Source organism: Anser brachyrhynchus, assembly GCF_964034855.1.
Source record: "Anser brachyrhynchus genome assembly, chromosome: 9".
NCBI lineage: Eukaryota > Metazoa > Chordata > Aves > Anseriformes > Anatidae > Anser > Anser brachyrhynchus.
In genome coordinates this window covers 25,090,845-25,113,077 of record NC_137703.1, presented here as the reverse complement: position 1 = coordinate 25,113,077, position 22,233 = coordinate 25,090,845, and the positions used below count along the sequence as shown (strand labels likewise).

General features: G+C 36.7%; 1 protein-coding gene across 12 annotated transcripts in view; it reads left to right on the top strand.

The window, feature by feature from the left end:
* Positions 1 to 22,233, top strand: part of SLC9A9 (solute carrier family 9 member A9) — a 236,140-nt gene that overhangs the window by 66,513 nt on the left and 147,394 nt on the right. For all 12 annotated transcript variants that reach the window (XR_013955266.1, XR_013955267.1, XM_080605349.1 and 9 more), the window contains 2 exons: positions 16,793 to 16,931; positions 17,769 to 17,874. Coding sequence is in view for 10 of the 12 variants with exons in the window: in XM_080605349.1 (XP_080461475.1) it covers positions 16,793 to 16,931; positions 17,769 to 17,874 (245 nt within the window). In the remaining 2 variants the exon portion in view is untranslated. The remainder of the gene's footprint in view (positions 1 to 16,792; positions 16,932 to 17,768; positions 17,875 to 22,233) is intronic.

Here is a 22,233-nt window from a genome sequence, read left to right as displayed (position 1 = left end):
TTTATCATTCTAACCTGCTCTAATTCCTCTTTTTTATTTGACCAGCAGCAGCATCAGGTAAACTGGTTTCTACTGCAAGCCTTTCTATTTTAAGACTCAAATCCATAAACTGTTGAGTCTGTTAGAGTGAACCAACATCAATCCACATAAAACTCTTTTGCATGTGCACACATGTACATATAGGCTTGTGTTTACATGGGGAGTCATCCGTGACGTACATCAAAATAACACAAATGTTATCAAGTACTCAAAAGTTATATAATGCCCAAAATATATTTTCATGTCTTACAGAAGAGGAATGGAGACACACCTCCTGTAAACATTTTAATCAAATGTAATTTTTAGGGTTTATTTTTCATCCACAGAAACCTCTCTCAGTCCATATCCAAGATATTACCTCAGTGCGTGTGGTTTGACATTTGGATTAGGAACTTTAGTGTTTTCAGAATAAACTTTTGTCACTTGAGCAAAGAGAATAATTGATAGCAGCAGCATGCAGCTGCCTTCCCTGCATGCCAGGCACAGCAGGAGGAGCGTATACCTCTAGCTAGTGCATTTCAGAGCTACTTAAATGGTGAGACTCAGCAAACTTCTATTCTTAGAATTTATTCCAATGGCTATAGAGCTCCACTCTCTCATCATTTCCACCTGATTTTGTTTTTGTCCCAATCTTCTTCTTTCTCTCACTTTTATCTTTTCAATAGACAAGGGTCACTGTCTCTATCTCGCTCCACCTGTTCCCCTGAATTGATTGACCTACTCCAGCACTACTGCTGCAGTCACCAGTCTTTTTCTCTCCCATCTGAGATGGAAAGAAATTATTTCTAAAGCATAATCCAGGACTGTAAACTGCTAAACCAATCTCCTTCTTTACCTAAAGCCAAGAGATATCCCCTCTTTATTTCTGGTACACATAGCTCTTAGTTCTCCTCCTTATTACTTCGTGAAAAACAGGAGAGAGGAGGACAAGAGAGTGATGCTGCTGGTCAGTTCTGATGGCTGGTCAAACAGTAGGCGGAAGAGTTTGAGGAACAGCAATTGCAGGAAAAAAAATCACATTTGAATTTTAGATGGCACAAGCCTAATGCAAATAGGGTCTTAGAAGATGTTTAGCTGATGAGTTTTATCTGATCTCTACTGAGATTTGTCAGCTAAACATTTCCGAAACCTTAAAATATTGCTAGACTCAGGCATCTTTTCATAGCAGTGAAAGACACAGGAGCAACAGACGGGTAATTTCCTTTCTTCCCCTTAGGAGAGACAAGTCTGAATTTCAAAGTGGAATAGTGAGAAAGCCTTATACTTATGCAATTGTACAGTTTTTGTCCAAGATAGGCAAATAAATGTATTTTCTCTATACTGGTTTTGCAAAATGGCTAGATTTCAGCTGCAGTAATCTCAAAAGAAAAAAAAAAAAAGTCGTCATGAAAAGTGGAAATACAACATGGAAATATAGCCTTATCAGTGTCAGTTTGCAAAGGCACAAACCAGGAAAAACCAATGCCCACATAAAATTAGGGCATTGCCTGGCACACTGCAGGCGTGAGCTAGACTGAAAGACATCAGACAGTCAGGGCAGCAGTGGTCTAAGTGGCCCTGAGAGAGGCCAGCATGACAAAGCTTGTTAGTTTCTACTGCGCTTAGGGAAATGGGACTTATGAACACTTGCTGTAAAGACCACTGTACCAAATAAAAAATCTACTCTTATCGGTTTCCTCCTAATACGTGTGGTACTTTGATGTTCTCCAACTAACTGCTAATTATAATGATCTACATATTTTGAATTTATTATGTGTATGTTTGGATTCATACTGAAATTTCAGTACATTTCTGGGGAGACCTGGTGACATTAGAATTTGTATTTTGAAAAGGAAGCTTTAAAGATGATTAAAACTTTGAACAAAATAGCATCCCAACAATTCATTGAATAAATTGATATGCACCCTTTTCCCTTAGCAATTTCTCCATTACAAAACTTCACAAAAGTGAAATCATCATTAAACACAGTGTTTTCATTTTGTATCCCCATTCATTACATGCTTATACTCAGTAATAATAATAATAAATCCGTTGTTCCTTTCTACATTGTTTGCTGATGTGTAGCAAGCAGACAGAAATGACAGCAAGAGAGATGAGAATAAGAGTGCATAGCAGAATGCTGTTAGCTGCCTTAAACACACTGGAAAATGGTTATGGCTAGATGAAAATATTACTGAAGAAAATGTTTCAGTCTCCTGAACCACTTTAGCAGTATACATATTCTTTATTACAGTATTTTTATTCCTACAGAATAATGCTAAAGGGACGTTAGGATCATGTTAGGACCCTTGTTTGCAGTTTTACATTCTATTTCTAGAGCTAGCATGACTGAGCCCATAGCTAGGAGAGTGTTTTCACTGCACATTGTAAGAGAGAGGTGAATGCAAAAGTTTGTGAGGAAAGACTTCTTTATTCTAGTAATTATGAGGGTGATGAAGCTAGTGAGAATTATTTTCATTTATTAATAGCTATGGTTAAGCCTCATGGAACTGCCTGTCTGGGGAAAGCATCTATTTGAAAACTAAGTAGTGGAACTTAATGCATCATACTAAAACAGTAAATCAATGGAATCTTTATGAATCCAGAAGCAAAAATTATGTTTGGTTGCCTATCATTTCTGTGAGATTTTCCAGAGTGCATTGGATCAAGTCCACAGATAATAAGCAGAGATCTTAATTTTAAACAAAGGGAGATCTTACTTAACTATTTTAATCTTGCAGTTGAGAAATAGTTCAAAATAAGCTGCATGTCCAAGAACCTTAGCATATGTACTTCGGAATAATATATTCTTAAGCAAGAATTCACATTTAATATATTTGGTATAAGGTCTATTTGATTAAGGGATTTGCAATATATTTAAGGAACTGCATCGTGTTTTTTTTTGGTTGGTTGGTTTTGGTTTTTTTTAGGATTCAATTATCCAAACTATTTTCAAAATTCCAGTTATCTTTTAGATTGTTTTTCAAGAGTGGCGCATGTTCATGTAGCACTGTTTAAATTTTGCTTATTTCAAACTACTAGGGATTGGGAAATAAATGTGATACCAACAGTTTTGAGAGAAATATCCCTGGAGATAGAAGCCAGACACACGGTATGTCTGTTCTAGTATTTCTCTTCTAGCTATAGTCTTTAAGGAAAAAATAATTTTTGCGATTGTGATTGACTTAGAGTTTGGGACTGAAATTCTATCCACATCATCTTCATTGCCTAACTGGTGATTCCTCCCCCTTCTTTAATTTTATCGTGAGTGAGTCTGAGTAATGCTCCATAGTAAAGGGTATTTGCAGTTTTCATAGTCAACACTGACTTAACTCTTGAGTACAACAATTTTCACAAGCTTCCACAGCCATCTCTCTGTTGTTCTCGGCAGCCGCAAGCTGCTGAAACAACCCAGTGAGGTTGTGGACACCCAGGTACAATTCAGAGTAGCTTCAGCTAACATAGTCTTCTGCAGCTCCCAGGCAAGGAGAAAAGGAAAAAGCTTGATGCAAAGCTGCCTTTCAGTGTCTGCATCCAGCCCATGTTCCATACTCTATCAGACTAGACAGTCGGTCTCTAAACTAAACTTTCTTGCTCATGCTTCGGACAATTAATTCCTGCTTTGGAAGATAAAAGTCCATACTGTGACTTTTTTTCTTCACTTTGAAATAAGTCCAGAGCTGTTCCTTTATCTCTTTCTCAGAAATTCTATCCTTAAATGCTTTTTTCTCTACAGTAACTTAAATGGACTACACCTAACCAATATAGTGTAGTTTTCCAGTGCCTGACTATAAGTGGATGTGTTGGGACTTGCTGAATCCAACCTTCCTTGTAGTGCACTGTCCCATGATTTTGTTTTAATATTCTGTGTCTAATATTAAATGTATAGCAGTGATTTTAAAGAACTTCAGGATACAGAGTGATAAGACAACAAGTAATAAAATTGCAATTTGAAAATTTGTACCATGGCTTGGGTTTTTCTTTCTTTTTATAAGCTGTAAGTACCAGAATATTAGTATTACCAGAAAGGTAAATGAGAAGAGCTTCAAGTCCAACTTGTTCCTATAGGAATATTACTGTCATTCTCAGTGCGAGGCTGACCAGCTTTTGTAGCAAGTGAAGTGTCTTTCCCTAAGGTAAGTTTTATTCTGTTCATTTGCTATATTTAGATTGGAACCAGAGACCTACAATTCAAAATATCCCTAAATCCCTATTCTCAGCTCCACTATGTCAAGAAGACAAAACATGTAACATGTTTTGTTTTTGACGTTGTTACTGCCAACACTAGAGCATGCAGTTCACATCTGGATTTATTTTAGACTTTCTCATGATAACAGCTGCATTTCTTGTCTTCACTTGGATACATTTTTTAAAATGAAAATTGCCATGGCAACAACTGCAACCATTTATTATAAAGCAACAGAAGTGGAACTAATATTTGTGAGAGAAGCTCTGTTATCAAGATAGTATTTCATTCAGACAACACCAGAGTCATTTTTCTCTAGCCTTTCCTTTTTTTTTTTTTTAAAGAAAAATTTAGAAAATATTTTCAATAATGAAATGTAGGTGGGATTGGACAGCTCAGGCGATTATAAAGATTTTCTTCTTTAGATTACTGGCTCATCTCAAATCCAGATTATCAAGAGCCAAAAATTTTCATCTGTTTGGTGGGGGTTTGAAAAAAATTGTTAGGGTACCGAGATTTGAAAATCATTCCCATAACAGCTACGTTCTCAGCTGAAACACAGAGACAGCAAACTGAGTATACATGAAGGGTGTGTCTTCACTGAGGGAAAAAGGATGTGACCCATCCTTGAAACAAGCTAATATCTAACGCAATGAAAAAATTCATAGTTTGCAATACTAACACAAAATAGTTCAAAATGAGCTATCCTTCAAGATTTTCCTTCATATCATTTGCAACCTACTGGGCTACCCAAGGTAACAATGTACTATTTCCCCTATTAAAATGTGGCTAATGAGGGCAGTTTTGCGCCAGCCTCAAGGTACATGTTCCAAGTCAGGATTGAGGTGTAGTCATTCAGCATATGGCCCAGGTACTTTAGGAATCACATAGGCCATTTTCTTTATGCTTCCAACATTTCTCAGAACATTAAATCACTTTTTAAAATCTCCACAAGAATCTGGGTAGATCAACAAACTGTATCCCAGACGTTGAAAATATACATGAAATCTAAAGCTGTTTTCCTATTTAGATCCCTTCAAACAAGGATAAAATGTGGCTTGTAAGCACAGACTGAAAGGTGACCACGTACCACAATGTGGACACATACCAAAGAACATTTTTCTTATTTCTTACACTTTAGAGAGTCTTAGGTGGGAGAGGAGGACCATGCTAAAACTGAAAAGAATTTTAGAAAGACTTTCAGATAACTTTCACTCTACTTTATGGGCTTTAACATAATTTATCTTCCTCAGTTGTATTCAGCACCAGGCCCCTGAATGCACTGCTCTTTTCACAAGTTGCTAAAGATGCTCAAGTTGTGTGAAGGGAGACTGAGGGCTCTTTTCCTAATCTCGTGTAGGATCTCTTACATTCTGGAAGTAAAAAGGCCCAAGGTTGTTGGTAGGCCAGAAATTTGGCAGAGGACTTTGGTACTGACAATAGACTATCCAGCCACTCTAGCAACTACATGCATCCTCTAAAAGCAGATGTAGCTCTGTCTGGGATATAATATTTTAATCAAAAACAGTAGCTTACAAGACCTCTTAACAGACAAGCAGTACCATATTTCACTGACTAGTTACAGAACTCTGGGGTTCTTTTGAACACACATTGTCATGTAGTCCTGCTTCAGTAAATTACTTTTGTGCCATGGACAGCTTATTTCAGGGAGGTAACAGAGGAAAAACAGAGAAAAAAGAATAAAATTACTTCTGTGGTGCCTGAGGTAAATTTACCAAAGCAAATTTACCCCCAAAGAATGGGGTTCTTTCCTGTTTTGCTGCAAAGAGGAGAGAATGAGTGAAAGAACAGGCTACTTGTTTTCCTCAAGATGAGGAGCTCTGGGTACTTACAACTTCCTTGCTCTGTCTCTGGGAGCTGAGTAATTTACAGGCAGGCCTCCTGTGAATCTGGAGTGCTGTCTTGAGAGCACAAATGGGACACACCACACTTAAACACATCAGGATCTTCATAAGCAGAGGCCACAGAAAAGAAAAACTCTTTGACTATTGAATAAGAACTTATCACATCAGTTCCTTCATTGATCAGCTAGCAAGCTGACATTGCCTCTCTACCCCTGCATTTGGATTCATTCCAGGGGATTTCCAGGTTGCTACAAGATTATAGTACAGCATAATACTGTTTAACCACCTAGCTCTCAAGGAGAAGTTGATTTAAATCCCAGAGGAGAGTGATGCAAGTAGGACTGTGTGTTTGTGGAGGATAAGGACTAGATATTCCTAAAAAATGGAAGGTTGTTATTCATCCCTCAGTATTTTACAAGGCAGATAGCTGTTGTGAGTTCTGCTACAATGTTATGACGCTGAGTCAAACTCTAAATGAAGGAAGTATTGTCTGAAATAAAATATACATCACTTTCTTTTATTTCAGTTTTAAGCTTCTCCTGAGCAAAACTATGGGCTGTATGATTCTGAGAAATAAAATTGTGGTTCAGTAAGGGTTTAGCACAAACTGTGTCCCCCAAAGCTCTACTAGTTGCCCACAGGGGCAAAGGATTTATCATGGCTAGTCAGTCTCCTTGAGATGTTTCATAAAGTGTTTGGGTCAAATTCTACTTTTTTATGACTCCAGTGCAAATCTGGAACGATTGCACTGAATCAGTGGAGTTACTTCAGATGTTCATCATTGTAAAAGCAGTTTGAGGCAGTTTCTCATCCAGAGTGTTCAAGCAGAATGACAGTAAATCACAGTCATTTAACAGTAATCTGCTGCAGCATTCTAACGTGTATCACTCAGTGCAGGCAACCATCAGGCAGTATCATTTTACCAACAGGAAGGTAGAATTCAATTGACATAGATGAATATCGCATTTATTTGCATTAATGCCGTCACCGTAAAAGGCAAGGGTAGTTCAATGGCTCCAATGTCTCATTCTGGAGTTATCCCAATAATTTTAGTACAAGGGGAGGGTTAATTAAAACTACCCATCCAGTCAGCAATCACCTCCCGTGCTTCTTATAGACATATCAGTCAGCATCTTGTTAGCGCTGATGTTTTATTCTTTGCGCTCCGGGTGTATAGAGTAAAATAAGTCCCGTAGTATCACCTTTTGCCACTTTTGTAAAAATAGAACTGAGCTGCGGATAGAATTAGACCTCCAAGAGGACATTAAACTCTTTGCCCTACACTCATGGAACATTTGCAATTACACTTGAATTCAATTTTTGTCTTTCAAAAGAGAAATACCATTTTCAGTGAATATCCTTATTTCATGAACACATCACCCTGGACTAATATAAGAACTGTCACATAAATTGAAGGTTGTATAAATGTTTCTGATAAATATTTATCAACTCTGCTTTAAGTAAATAGTGGTGAACGGTTCACAGGCAAAAAACTGAAGGATAATACAAAGATGAAGAATGATATAATAAAGAAGAATACTATAAAGGTGATAGGAGAGAAAGGTCCAAGCACATAAGAAGAAAGCAAGTGCTGTTCCTTATTTTACTATTAGATAAATAAAAATCATTAAATCATTTAAACAAGTTTGGATGGTTGGGTCTAGAGATGTGAAAGCTGGGAGTGGTCAGCAGCTATTTTAAGTCAGGTATCAGTAGTAAGGAGGCAAAAAGGTGGTCTAGGGTCATGGACAAATGTTAGCAGAAGTGTTAATTCGTACACCACATCTAATTCCCTTAATGGCACAATATATCTCTTCAAATTTTTAGTTTCTCTTTTTGTTTTTTATCATTGTCATCTTGTTCAGGAAACAATTTTATTTGACGCACTTTCTGGGGATTAGTGCCTGGATGTCTGAGAATGCCTTCACAAAGTATGAAGTACTTTTATTCTTTTTTATTTTTTATTTATTTATTTATTTATTACTTTTATACTTTTATTATATTATATTTAAAGTACTCTTATTCATTAGACATGCTCTGCCATTCATGTCTGGTTGTTTAAGTAGCATGGTGGAGCAGAATTGTTTCAAATACCACATAGGACTGTATTTCTTTCAGTTTCTCCAGAAAGTGTTTGGAGGATTTTTCCTTGTTCATTTTTTCTCGTTAACTCAGAAGGTTGGCAGTTTGATACATCCCTGGTTAGTAACTTTTACAGTCGTGTTTTCTATGCAGAAAAACTGCACAGTTTTTACAGTACTGTTTTAATTTGTAAATTCTATTTTACTTGGGCATAAGTTATTACAGAGAGATGCAAGGCAGAAGAGAAATCCAGCTCTTCATATTAATACATTAATAATTTACGTTTACATATTTATGTTCCTTGGACATTGATTCTTTGTTTCTACTTTCTTCCCACTACAAGCATCTTTACAGCTGCCACTCAGAGCTCCCTAAATGTGAGGACACCCTTCAGGTCGCTTTAGATACACAAGCCATTTCTCTTTTTGCTATGTTTGAAAACAATGGAAGTTAAACACTGAGGTGGATTACATTAGTGATACCCAAATGAGAAATAATCACAGTTGCAGGCACAGAAGTTTCTAAATTATGCGCTTTTTGATATGATCAGCTGATAAGTAAGGACAGTGGTAACAGCGTAATGCAGAATACAGCACATACCGTCACAGATGAACCACTATCAGCCATCTGTTTTCTGCTGATGTGCTTCATTCCTCTCAAAGATATGGGGCAGGCTTTTGGGAACAGAGTTGTCACTGCAAAATGACTGTGATATTTTCAAAAAGATGTATGAAAATTAGACATTTAGAAGCAATAGCTGTCATTTAAGAAAGAAATATTCCTATACCAAGCCTCAGATAAATGCTAACATATTTTACTATTAAAGCCTTAGTTTGATTTTACAAAGAATTATGTCAGGGTTGCAGTTTATCAGGCTTTCTTTCTATTAAAGATAAAAAGAAGGCAGCATTTGCCTAGGACAAGGTAATGACAATGTTAGGACTCCTGTACATATACGATATGCCATATTGTGTATGCCTCAGAACACTAAGTGTAGGAGAAGTACATACACACTTCTTGTGGAAAGAAAAGGGAAAACTTGGTAAGGAAGATTTAAGACACAGCTGAGCTAGGGGTTCAGCATGTTTTCCTCTCATTTTGAGAGGAAAAACTACTCCAAAAAAGGTAGATTTTAGAATATTAGTGATCAGGACACTGCCACCTTTGCTGAAAAGATTAGTGTGCTGTTCTGAATCCATGGGGGTGTATCTGGTTCCTCACCTTTATCATGTCTTCCAGACACAATAACTCTTTTACAGGCTTCATACTGTATATGTACATGACTCAGTTATAAAAACGTGTTGTTTGTATCCAGTGCTTATGAGAAGAGAAGCAAAAATTTAATTCACTTGGAATTTAGTTTAGAAAACTACAAGAATTGAAGAATACTGTGGCACAACATGTTCAAAGGCACCAATTTCAGTATAAGGAACATAATTTGTGTGCCTGGGGTACTTAGAAATTTATGCCCTACTTTAGTTTTTCTACTGCACCATGCCTTAATGAGTATGAATGTCAGGTTTCACAAACAGTACATCCTGTTTCTCAGATGTACACAGGTAAAGAATACCCCTACTAGTTGAGATATGGCTTTGGACTTGAAATTGTTCAGTCTGCAAGCCCATTAGGGTATCACTCATCATCAAAACTGTAATCTCACATCTCCCTTCTATGTGTCTGCAGTGACTAAAAGTCTGTAGGGACCTAGTTCTGAACAGGATTAGAGGGTGGGGGAGTTCCCAGCACTTCTGTCAGGAGGAGCTTGCAGAGGTCTTCTTGGGCACCAGGACACTGGGTTCAACCCCATGAAGGTGGGTGAGCGACCAGCTCCTTTAAAGGTGAAGGTGGTGGAACTTTCAGGGCAGGATCACCATGGTAAAGAGATGGTACCTATGACTCTCTAAGGGTGCAAGAGGCTCCCTAAGGGTAATGGCTAGGGAGGCAGTGGAGATGGAGGGAGAATGACAGGTTTTCTGCAGCCCCCTGATGTTTGAGGGCAGATGAAAACTAAGATGTGCATTAGGGAATGTCTACCTGGAACAACACAAACTACTCATTATTTGCTCCAGCTGTACTGCCAGGTGCTGCTCTGTGTCAGCTCAGGCCTGAACACAGAAGAAAACTGAAATAATTACCAGTGTAGAAAATATTTGTCAGTAGCTATCAAAAATGACTCCTGATGAGCTAAGCTGACTTCTGACTGCCCAAGTTAAGGGACAGAGTCACTCACATTCTGCAGCTGCTTTATAATAATGCTGATGAATTTACTAAGCTATGCAGTTAAATCTGGTCTGAAAATGCCTTGTGTCATTTAAAAAGAAGATTGAATCTATCAGTAACTCTAGATATTTTATGTTAAGTGAAAATTTAGCAGAGAGACTGAATTCCTTCTTCATTTTCATGCAGATGTTGCATTTCCTCATAAATGGGAAAACTTATGTTTTCCATAAACTCTATGACAGTTGTACCTTTCTACCATGCCTTGTGCTTTGACATCCGCCATCAGCTAGCCACTTTGGAATTGATAACAAATCTACTTTAAGAAAGGTTTCTATAAACAGTAAAATCCCTATGTTCTATGACAGAAAGTGTTAGTTTGGTTTGAATTAATCAAAACAAGAAGTCCAATAACAGCTCATAATGTCTAGAAAAGCCTAGAAAGGAACAAAGGTAAGGACAGGAAAGAGAGGAAGCAAATATTCCATTACACGGAGAAAATGTAATAGAGTGTAATTCCTTCTATAAGGTAGATTCTTAAATAGCTGCTAGATCTTCTTCTAGAACTAAAACCAATAGAACTACTAACAGTGTGCTAAAACCAGATTGCGAGTGGAATAAAACCATGATGTGATGTACTGCCAAGAATAAAGTTTTCGACATCCAGATTTGGATGTCACTGCAATATTTTGGACATTCAGATTTGGATGCAACTGCAACTTTTTTTGCAGTACTTATAAGTATATAAATAGAAAGTCCAAATTTCTGTGAACTCCACACTTCTGGAGCCTTAATCTTCTGAACATTCACAAATATTGTCAGGAATAAATTCCAGGGAGACAGATTTCTTTACAATGAAGGATGAACATAGACTCATCTATGTTCTTCTAATGCACCTTCTGTGCGTGGACTTTGTTTACCAAACACCATTCTAAATATGTCTGAAAAATGCAGTAAGTTTGGTTTTGGAAGTTTTCATCTAGAGGATCTCCACATACTTGCCTCAATCTACTGTTACAATAGGTTGCTTTTGCAAGTCCTAAAGACTTCCTATAGCAGTGTGCCACTTCTTTCCTCTCCCTTAATCATCTGCAAAGCTTGTCTCTACTTCACAGATGCTTTTATTTGCTTAGCATACTCACATCCCAATCTTATCTCATTTGTTTTCATTTTTATAGTTCATCTACTTGCTATTACTGGGCAAGGAGCTATTTTATGAGGCAGCCCGGAAGCCTTTACCAACCTAAAACTTGCCAAGAGAAGGTGTAGGTGTCTAGTGGTACACACGCACTTTCACATTGAGCTCCTGGTTCAAACACTTGCCTTTTGGGAAAATTACAGTTCTGTGCTTCGGGCTTTCTTCGAACACTTTTAGGAAAATCATATAGTTAAAAAGTTTAGAGGGAACAGAAATTGTTCAGTTCACTCCACTTCTCTGAAAACTCCAAGTTTTCTAACACAGTAGAGTGACCTACCTTTATCTGTATAAGTATAATGTTAGGAAAGAAGAACATTCTTTCCCTCTCAAAAACAACCTTGAACTCTGTCATAAAATGGCCTATTTTGTTTTTCTTAATTAGCAGCTGATAAAATCACCATGTAGTTCTATAATTATTTATCACCTGAGGGAAATCCCTCTCACTCCGTGAAGGTATTTTAAGGAATATCTCATGTTTCTGTATATTCAGCATGATTTTATTTTTAACATTGTCCCTGATTCTCTTCTGTGCAGTATTATGTAGCACACAGCAGTACAGCAAACAGGAAAAAGGCCACTGGGCAATAGGAAGCCCTTTGACCTAGCAAGTGGAAAAAAGTCTTTTTCTGAAGATCATAAGCTTTTTGCTTTCATGTTGGTCAAATAAACAGAGGAAGAAAGAAAGGAATAAACCAGTTTATCTACTAGTTATTTCTAATAACTGATTCCACATCATTCTATCAGAAATTTTCTGCAGTTTGCACATATTTTTATTCTGATCCTTGCATGCCTTTTTTTCTAGCATATCATCTTTTTTTAAAACTCATCTAATACATGTGTTGCATCACTTTGGCTTTTATCAAAACCAAGGATCTTTGTGCTGTTCTGTTAGTTACAACAGATTAACACCTCTCTGTTTGATGCTGCCATGCCAGCCCGAGGCATGTCAGGCCTTGACAGGGGCCAAAGGCAGAATACAAGATTTAACCTCATATACAGATTTTTCCTCATAAAGCTTTCATGACTTCTTGAAAAACCTTTGCTCTAATCCTAAATACATTCAATTTTTTAAAGTAAAATACTATCATTTAAATGAAATTATATTCACAGATTCACAGACTATTTCCCAATTCACAGACTGGAAAAAATTGTAGCAAGAAAAGTATATTACGAGTAAATAAGATATTTCTTGAGAATATTGGGATGTAAAAACTAATCAATTAAGATGTAAATTGAAACATGGCTATACTCTTCCTACTACAACAGCACTTAAAATTCTACTTACCATGGAAACTTTTAGTATTATATCTCTATACAACCCCATAGAAAGAACCATTCACCATCCTGAGGTTTCATCCTAAAATGATCTTAACAGGTCATGGAGGGAAGAAGCAGAATGATCTGTGTGGTATAAATGGCACAAGCTGTAAATCCTTCTTTCTGTCTCAAGCAAAAGCTATGATCGCAACTTACACTTTATTGTCTAAATAAATATTGCCTATATTTCCATTTTGAAAGCTGTGAAAACACTTGACCCTGTCCATTGATATTTGGACAAGGAAGCACAGAAGAACTGAGTAGAAAAAGGGATCCATGAAATAGGTTTCTAATACAGGAGGTACTAGTTAATCTTTATAAGAACCAGTAGGATAGTAGGGACTGGGGGAGGTGTTTGTGAGATATGTCTGTCAAGCACTCACTGAGGACCTAACAAAAATCTTTCACTCTGTCCCTCAATTGTTTCTCACTATAGGTGGTCAGTAAAGCATATCTTTGACATTAGTTCTGTTCAGTTATCAAACTCTGAAGACAGTTTTCTATTGTATTTATTTTTAGGATTTCCTAAATCCAACGTTGATACAAACTTATCTAAACACACAATTTTTTAGTTATACTAGTTTAACAATTAGAAAACCCCTAATATTAAAAAACTAAATGCAGTTTCAAATTTAATATCAAAGTTTCACACACTGCTTGATAATGAACAGAGATCACCCCCTTTTGCAACAGGCACAGAGAGCAGACTAACAGCAACAGCAAGCCATGCCAGCGTGTTTCTTGAATTGCTCTCTGAGAAGAGGCAGAAGAGTAGAGGCTCTCTAAGTTTAATTATGTTTCTCTCCAGTGTTAAACTTTGAAATTTTGCTTTTAGATCAAATAATTGACTTGGCAGGAAGTACTGGAATAAACAGTATAAAACTCTGTTCCATCTATGTGTAGCTCATAAAGAAAAACTACCAGGTAAATTAGTATGTATTTTGGATGCTTAAAATATAGCTAAAATATAGTATTAAAGAAGAAACATTCAGAAAAGGAAAATAATAAATCTAGTTCAGAATAATACAGAATGAAAAATAGAACTAAATACTCTTTGAACTGTAGGAAATTGGTGTATGGGAAACCTTAGTTCTGAAAAGATTTATAGCAGAAACCGTAGTTGGTATAATGAGCATATGTTGTGCTATGGAGGTTAAAAAAAATACCATGTTTTTGGGCGAGCATATTGAGTAGAAAAATTTCCCACTGAGAATGAGTCACTCCATATTAGTTGCTGAAATAACTACATCAAGAATAGGATGTTTTCTTCTAGCTGTCTCTACACCTGAAAGCTGTTGGTAAATTGTAACCCTGACTGGTATTAACAAAGTCAACTTCTCTTGCCTTAAGGTTAACGTACATAATAAAAAATAAAAAATAAATAAATAAAAGTCCATTAATGGCAATAGCTGAAATTTGACTAGTAAACTTTCTCTCCATGTCAATACTTTTTTTTGGTTGTTTTACTTTTTATTACTGAGCATTCTTTTCTGAGGACAGAGCCCATCAATATAATTGAATGGTTTTGCTTTATTTTAGGATGTGGTCAGGCTGACCTCCCTAAATTCACCACTCAATGTTTGTGAGTAGTGAATTCAGAGCACCTGTGACACAAATGATCAATTCCTGATTTATAATTCATTAAGCAATATATAGTAAGAGCTGCAGGCACTGTATACTTATTTGAGTTAAATAAAAGAGAACCAAGTGTCTGCTTTACAGTCAAGACATGCCTAAAGTTTTAGATCTAGCATTTCTAGTTACACTACTAAAGATTTTCAACTCTAACTAACTAAACTGAAGCCCTCCCTAAGTATACAAAATACACTTAGCAGATTAGTTTATAGAATCACAGAATTATAGAAAAATTTGGGTTGGAAGGGACCTTAAAGCCCACCCAGTCCCAACACCCTGCCATGGGCAGGGACACCTCCCGCCGGCCCGGGCTGCCTAAAGCCCCATCCAGCCTGGCCTTGGGCACTGCCAGGGATGGGGCACCCACAGCTTGCCTGGGCCAGGGCCTCACCACCCTCTGAATGTAGAATTTTTTCCTTAGAGCTAATCTAAATTTTCTTTCTTTTACTTGAAGTTCATTACCCCTTGTCCTATTGCTATACATCCCGGTAAAGAGCTTTTCCACATCTTTCTTGTAAGACTCCTTTAAGTATTGGAAGGATGCTAAAATATAAGGTCCAGAGAGCCTTCTCTTCTCTAGAATAAACATAATTGCACAGTATCACTACAGATAGGATTTCCTTTGACAGAGATATCGATTCCATCCATTTAGCAAATATATCTGTGGTTTAATATAGTTCTTTATTTCCTACGAGGTCTAAAACAACAAATATTCAATAGGGCAGAGAAGACAAACATTTCAAGAGTCATTTGAAGGCAAGAGAAGCAAAGAACTATAACTGACCCTTGGTCTAAGAATAGGGTCAAAGAGAGTCACAGCTGAAAGAGGACTGAAAACTTAGAGAGCAGCATTTTGTCAAATAGCATTTCCTCTGGGAACAGTATTTTGTGTAGTTATATTAATAGCACTTTCCAGTATGAATCATCTCACTAGTTTTGTGATGGTGCTGATCAGCATAACTAGAGATACCAGATTTTGGTGCTTAGTGATTTCCATTCTAGTGCGTTAGTATTTACCTCCCATATTTAGTGGTGCTTGACCATATGTTTCAGAATCCTTGTGCCTTTTTTACAGATTGAAAGTATGATGTCTGTTTTCACTTGTCTTCATATTATTTGCAGATTCCTAAATCAATGTAACTGTTTAGAAAATCCTCCATAAAGAGCTATGTCTCTAAGTCTTAACTCCAGATGGAAGACATCATACTGCTGGGACCACATACTTAATATGCAAGAGCTTAAAATATTCAAAACATTTTAAAAATTCTAAATTTTTAATGCTTAAAATACCAACCATTTTCCAGCAACCCAAGCTACATTCTGGAATCCAGTGCCAAGCTCAGTACATTTTCTTTCACAACAAACATAAAAGGCCTACAGTACTGAATGCAACAGAACCACAAAGATCTGAAATGTTGCTTAATTAGTGTTTAGGAGGCTCAGGGTTATTGTGTATCTGTTAAGTTTAATGGCTCCAGAAGCAAAAAATGCATATATATTTGGTATTTCTATGGAAATAACTGGCTAGTGGCAAATACTAATCCTGAAAGTCTCAGAAATGTTTTAAGTGCACAATCTCCCCTGCGGTGACATCATTTCCCATTCAGAAATACTCTTGATGGTTGTGCTCAGAGGTGGGACATGGGAGATGACCTCTGACAACTTCAGCAGTTTCTTCCTGTGGGACAACATTCATTCTGTCCTCAAGGCTTCCTGTTGTTGAGTTCTTGATATGCTTTCAGTTGTATTTATGAAGGGTTACACCAAGAAGGGAACTACTAGGTGGTTTATGACAAGATTGCTGCTGCAGATTTGGTACCTACTGTGATTTGTATCACCCATTTGGGCCTCAGCTATAAAGCTGCAGTTTTTATCAGGAATATTTGTGAATATATAACTGTACCGAAGACATATGGTCAATAAATAATTCAAAGTTATCTATCTTCCCTGCACATTTCTTATACACCTACCACCTATTAATGTTTAGTCGGCTTGGAAACAATATTCTTTATGGCACTTCTTGTATAAAAATGTTTACTGACTGGCAGCAGACTATTGATTTCCGTTGTGATACCTTGAAAATAAACTGTTTCCCACCCCAGTCTCCATCTGCTTTGCCTTCCCATCTGCTATCAGCACCAAGAAGCCTTGTTTTGCATTTTGAGTCCCTAAAAATGTCTATTTTCAGTTAGTGGTTCCAGTATCATAATAATGTGTTTGTATTCATTATTCCATTTTCTCTCCCTCTCCCCAATCTCTTTGTTTTCTTTTCAGCTCTATATCCATTTACAGTCCTAAGGAGAATCCTAATGCGTTTGATGCTGCTGCTTTCTTCCAGTCAGTGGGAAATTTCCTGGGGATCTTTGCTGGATCATTTGCTATGGGATCCTCTTATGCTGTTGTCACAGCTTTAATATCCTTCATGGTTTGTTTTCAGAGAGATCATCAATATATATGTATAGTATCTGAACGTGACCATCTTTACTTTGAGCTTGAACCTTTTCACTGTCGACTCAAGACTTTGCAAACAGTTAAGTCATGACTGACAAGACATTTAATTTGTCAGAATCCACAAAGACCTCAGACAAGCCTATTTCCAAATTTTATGCAAATCTATTTTAACATTAGGCAAGACTTTGGTCTTTACTGTTTGCAAATAGTGAGATATTGAGGTTTTGACATGTTTTGAGGTTAAAATGTGAATGTATGAACTACATGAACTTAATTGTGAACTATAGACTAGCAGCAATCACAGAAAAATGCAAGGCAAACTCCAGACTACAAAGGAAGACAGTCAGTCTACCTAAAACAGAAACAAAAGGCATATCTGTTGCCCTGCACTTTTTTTGTGTTTTACAGTTCTTCATGTAAAATACTATGAAGAATGAAGAGCAGCTATTTTCATATTTCTTGCATTGATGAAAATGTCAAACAAATGCCAATCAATACAGAACTGGACAAAATGAGCTTCTTTCCTCTATTTCTGGGGAAATAACATAAAATGCAACCGATTAAGCATTGGTTCAAAAACCACAGAAGCACTTCAAATAGCAGACTTGCACAATTCACTCATTTAAAACCTGTGCTGGATTTTCCTCTTTGAGATAATTTAGAAGTTGTGCAGTTTTTCCTGAATTTCCTTGTATAGATGGGGGAGGGAGGTGTCTCTCTTTTTTTTTTTTCCTGTTTGTGGACAATTTAAGCTTATAAAATAGTTGGTTTTTACTTCTCCTTAGCAACCTTTCATCACCTGACAAAATTTACAAAGCTGTGTGAGTTCCCCATGCTGGAGACAGGTCTGTTTTTCCTCCTATCTTGGAGCGCCTTCTTATCAGCAGAAGCTGCTGGTCTCACAGGTAAGTGTAGCATTTTATTGAATAAAAGGAGTTTTATAATATACCTCTAGCGTGGGAAAATGGCATGTTTATTTTGGGCATGACATCTTATCATCTTGTATAAAGCTTCTAAAAGCCAGTTGCTACATTGGAGGTTGTTTCATCTCTAAAAACAAATTTGTAGGGACATTGAATGGTTCTTCCAAAGACTTATTAAAGGAGGCTAAATTCCCCAGTCTTCTTTCCCATCCACCTACATTTTCCCAGCACTCTTTGTCCCACTATTAATCCCGCTATTTGTTGCCCACCTATAGAGCAACAGAGCAATAGATGACAGTAAGCATGAGGAACAAAATATACAGTGCTGTTTGACTGTCATGGCCAGTGAGCTCCTCTTCCTACTTTTCTTGTCTGGGTCTCTCCTCCTGTTTCCCCAGCCTCAATGCTAAAATGGAGGACAGGGTCGTCTTCACCTTTGCCAGTGGGGTGCAGCCACCTCTGGATTTTTCTGAAAAATAAATCATCTTGTTCAGTGTGCCTATGTAAACACCTTTTGCAACTGGAGAGAGGTACATTCAGGTCTTAGTGAAAAGTAAAAAGACACATATGTTCTGATTGTTCTAAATTCTAAATTTGTATAGTTTACCCAGGTAACCATCTATTGTGTAGAGTGATTCGAAAGAACAAACTTCATAATAGCTTCATCATTTTAATGTTCTTGATGCTGTCACCTCTAATTAGTGGCATGAAATGTCAGGGGAAGAAAACTGCTTAATGGGAGTGTTAATGCAGCCCATGCTGTTTTGTTTGCAAAATTGTTCAAAGCTTCGCAAGTTAATAGTTATATTTCCACTGACCTCTACAGAGCCAGCATGTTACTTTTTTAGTATTAATACACAATTAAAATGATTTTTGAAATAGTATTAACACCTGCATCTTCTGACATCTTTGCCTTATTAAATATATAATTCTGTGTCCTGCTTCCTGACAAAATCTTCAAGCTAATGAATACAAAGAGGGGCACATGAACTGAACAAAAGTGTTGTATTCTGTTTCATGGAGAAAATCTGTCCATTTTGTTTCTTTGTGCTTAACGGCTCTTTAAAATGTGATGCCATTACTAAAAATCACCAAAGAAGTATGATAATCTCTTGCCTTCAACTGAAGGTAATGATTTTCTAAATCACTGACTTCCCAATGAAAGATGTTTTAAAATACATTCCAGGCTGAGAACAAGGATCCTATGTTACATCAAGGACCAAATGCATAATCTCCAAGTTAAACATTATACCCAAAAAGGGGATTTGTAAGGGAAATATCAATATCTTTTAAAGCCCCAGGTGCTTTGCCAAAGGTAATTTCCATTTCTTGGGCACAGGAGCAGACTGCATAGGCACCAAAAAATAATTGTCATATGCCTTTTTTGCATACTGCAAATGAGATGACAGACAGTGCAGTCTCTTCTGTTAGTCACTCTGAAGAGTGTTCCATTTTTCCTTATTTTTGCAACATATAAAATATCTGAAATGAAACACTTACTGAATCCCACAGATGGTTTTTATGCTAGTCTTGGCAAGGAATTTTAAATGGACAGAAGAAGAGCCAGAGAAAGAGAGTGGAACAAAAGTCAAGATTCAATTAATGGGAAAAATAGAAAATTATAGGGAAATTTAGCTATTTCATATAAGTAAAGGAATTGGTATAGATTTATAAAACAGATTTGCTCTGCCAATACAGAAATTGCAAGGAAAACACGCAAGACCTTTTAGATCTGTCACTAGCCTTTTTTCAGGCATGTGTTGTGAGTTTCAGCTGGAAAATGTTTAATCACACTGTTGTAAGGAGGCAAAGTTTAATCTTGAGAGTTTTATCAATTAGGTCTTTGTTGTTTAGTTTCTGTGGAAGGCTTTTGTCAGAAGCTGTTAGAGTGAAAAAACCTCAAGGAGCCTTTGTTGTAGCTTCATAAGCTCAAAGCAATATTTTCTAAATATATTGACATTATTAATACTGTGTTAACATCACAGTTTAGAGTGGATATTTTTAGTTGTTTGGTTTAACCAGTTTTGATTTAATATTCTCTCAATCTAATCTGAAATAGCTCTAAATCTCCTCCATTGGTAGTATGATTTTAAACTTCCAGGACAAAAAAATTTCAGCTGAATTAGGTTCTGTTGGATGCATAGATTTCAGAGGTGGCTCTTGCAGAAGGGGAGAAGCTTTTTGTCCTTCAGAACACACTGAGCTTGTACTCCATGTGGTATCTTTTCCAGTCTTCAGCAGTCTCCAGCAATCATTAGAATTAAGAGACATTTCCAGTCTCTTTCCAGTCTCCAGCAATCATTAGAATTAAGAGAACATCATAGCCATGGAATGGCTGTGCTCTACTACCCCATTCAATGAACTGAATTCCTAGGTTAAAATCTTTGACTTCAGCAGACTCGCTTCAAAAATTAATCCATTGTACATCATTTACATCTATATTCATATTCATTTTCCTTGCATATTGTGGTTGTTCTACTCATTCCTTCTGAACAAACTTCAAAAGATTAACACAGACATCAGTATTTCCCTGTAGCTACTAAGTAATGTAATTTCAAATTAATTTTATTCTTGTAATGCTTTCCGCAAGATCTCTTCAATCACTACGCACTTTTTCAAGTCTAATACAGAAGTATGTCAATTTATAAACAAAGGACTATACTGTGTTTTGTGTAGGTATAGTGGGTGGTAGATCTCACTGTTGGACTTGTGGATTTTTTTTTTAACGTGAAAGGGCATTAGTACAGGGCAATATTTTATACAAAATTTATTCCTCTTCCTCAAGATATCCCATGATATATAACACATAATATGTGAATCTGACCCTGATTGAAAAATGGATACAATCAAACCAGCAAAACAAAATGCAAATCTGGGATGACTACACAATTATTGTTAAACAGATAACTACAGTTCATAAATTAATATAATCATTATTAATCTTATAGCTATATCATCAAGCTTTAACATATGCATGATAAATTGATTCTTACACAGTAGAATCTAATTTGTGCATTTTCTGATTTGCCCTGAAGTGTATAATTCCTGACTGCTAAGTTGTAATAGCACAGTACTATGGTAAGGTCAGTGTTAATAAAGCTGCATTCATTTCCAAACTTCATTACAGAGTACTTACTAAAAAGCTATGAAAAAACAATCATAAAAAAATAAACGAAACATTTGTCAAAACAAGTGAGGGAAGTACATCTTGCATTTATTAATTGCTTATTCTCTTGCTTTCTAATTGACAAAATTTGCTAATTTTTAAGTGATCATTCAGTCATTAGTCTGTGAAAGATTCCATGAAATGCATGGGTATGTAACATTCACCTTAGCTAGGCCCTCTGTATTTGCAGGTGTTTGAACTAAGCAGACACTCAAACAGCGGTTGATATATCATTCAAATACATGTATGTATCCATTTCATGCATACTTCAAAGTAATTTATCAGTGCAAAAGCATCAAAATTATGGCCAACTACTCTACTTTCCTAGTGAAAAGTGTCTCCTGAGCAGGTGTAAGAGATGCTGAATAAATTATGTAGATCCCAAAAGAAGGGTTTCTTCAAACCTTTTCAGCTTCTGATTTAAATGCCAGAGACCTGTGCTAGGAAAAACAAGTCTTGAAGGAAGAAATCTGGCAGGAGATCATCTTTGTTCCCTGACTGGTTTTCAGAACTCAGCCCAAAATGATTGTTGTCTAGTCATTATGAATTAAATAGTTTATGATCACAAATTTATTTATTCATCCCCAGCAATTATTTTCTGAACATTTCATGATATATCTGACGTGCTTTCTTATTTTGGGCCTCATACAGGAGCACAGTCTACCTAGTGACGAAGGGTTTTCTCCAAATATAAATAAGCAAATTATTTATGACTGATGTACCTAGGACTAGTCCAAAGAGTACTCCAAAGATCTGGTCTACCACTGGGGCACTTTTGTGCTACCCATTGTATTTGGGACATAGCAAGAACAAATGCACCAACTCCCAGTTCCTTTAATACTGCTGACAAAGTGAATTCATCCTTGTAGCTGTTCACTGCTTCCATCTGTTTGCTGTGATTCGTCTAGGATCAGTCATCTACTTCCTTGCTTTATTGAACTGCTGGGACCAGTTCTTCTTCTTATATCCCTCTCAGAAGAGATCAAAACATTTCTTTCTCTCTGCAGTTGAGTGTAAGCACAGTGCAGTTTAGTATCTGATTGTCTTTAGTTCACTGGCCTGAAGTTATTCCATGAAAGGACATTATTCCAGGCTTTAAATTCTCAACTTTGTGGTTTTCTTTCCTTATTCATATGTAACGTGTCGTGTTGTGTCATACACATAAGTAGGTAGAC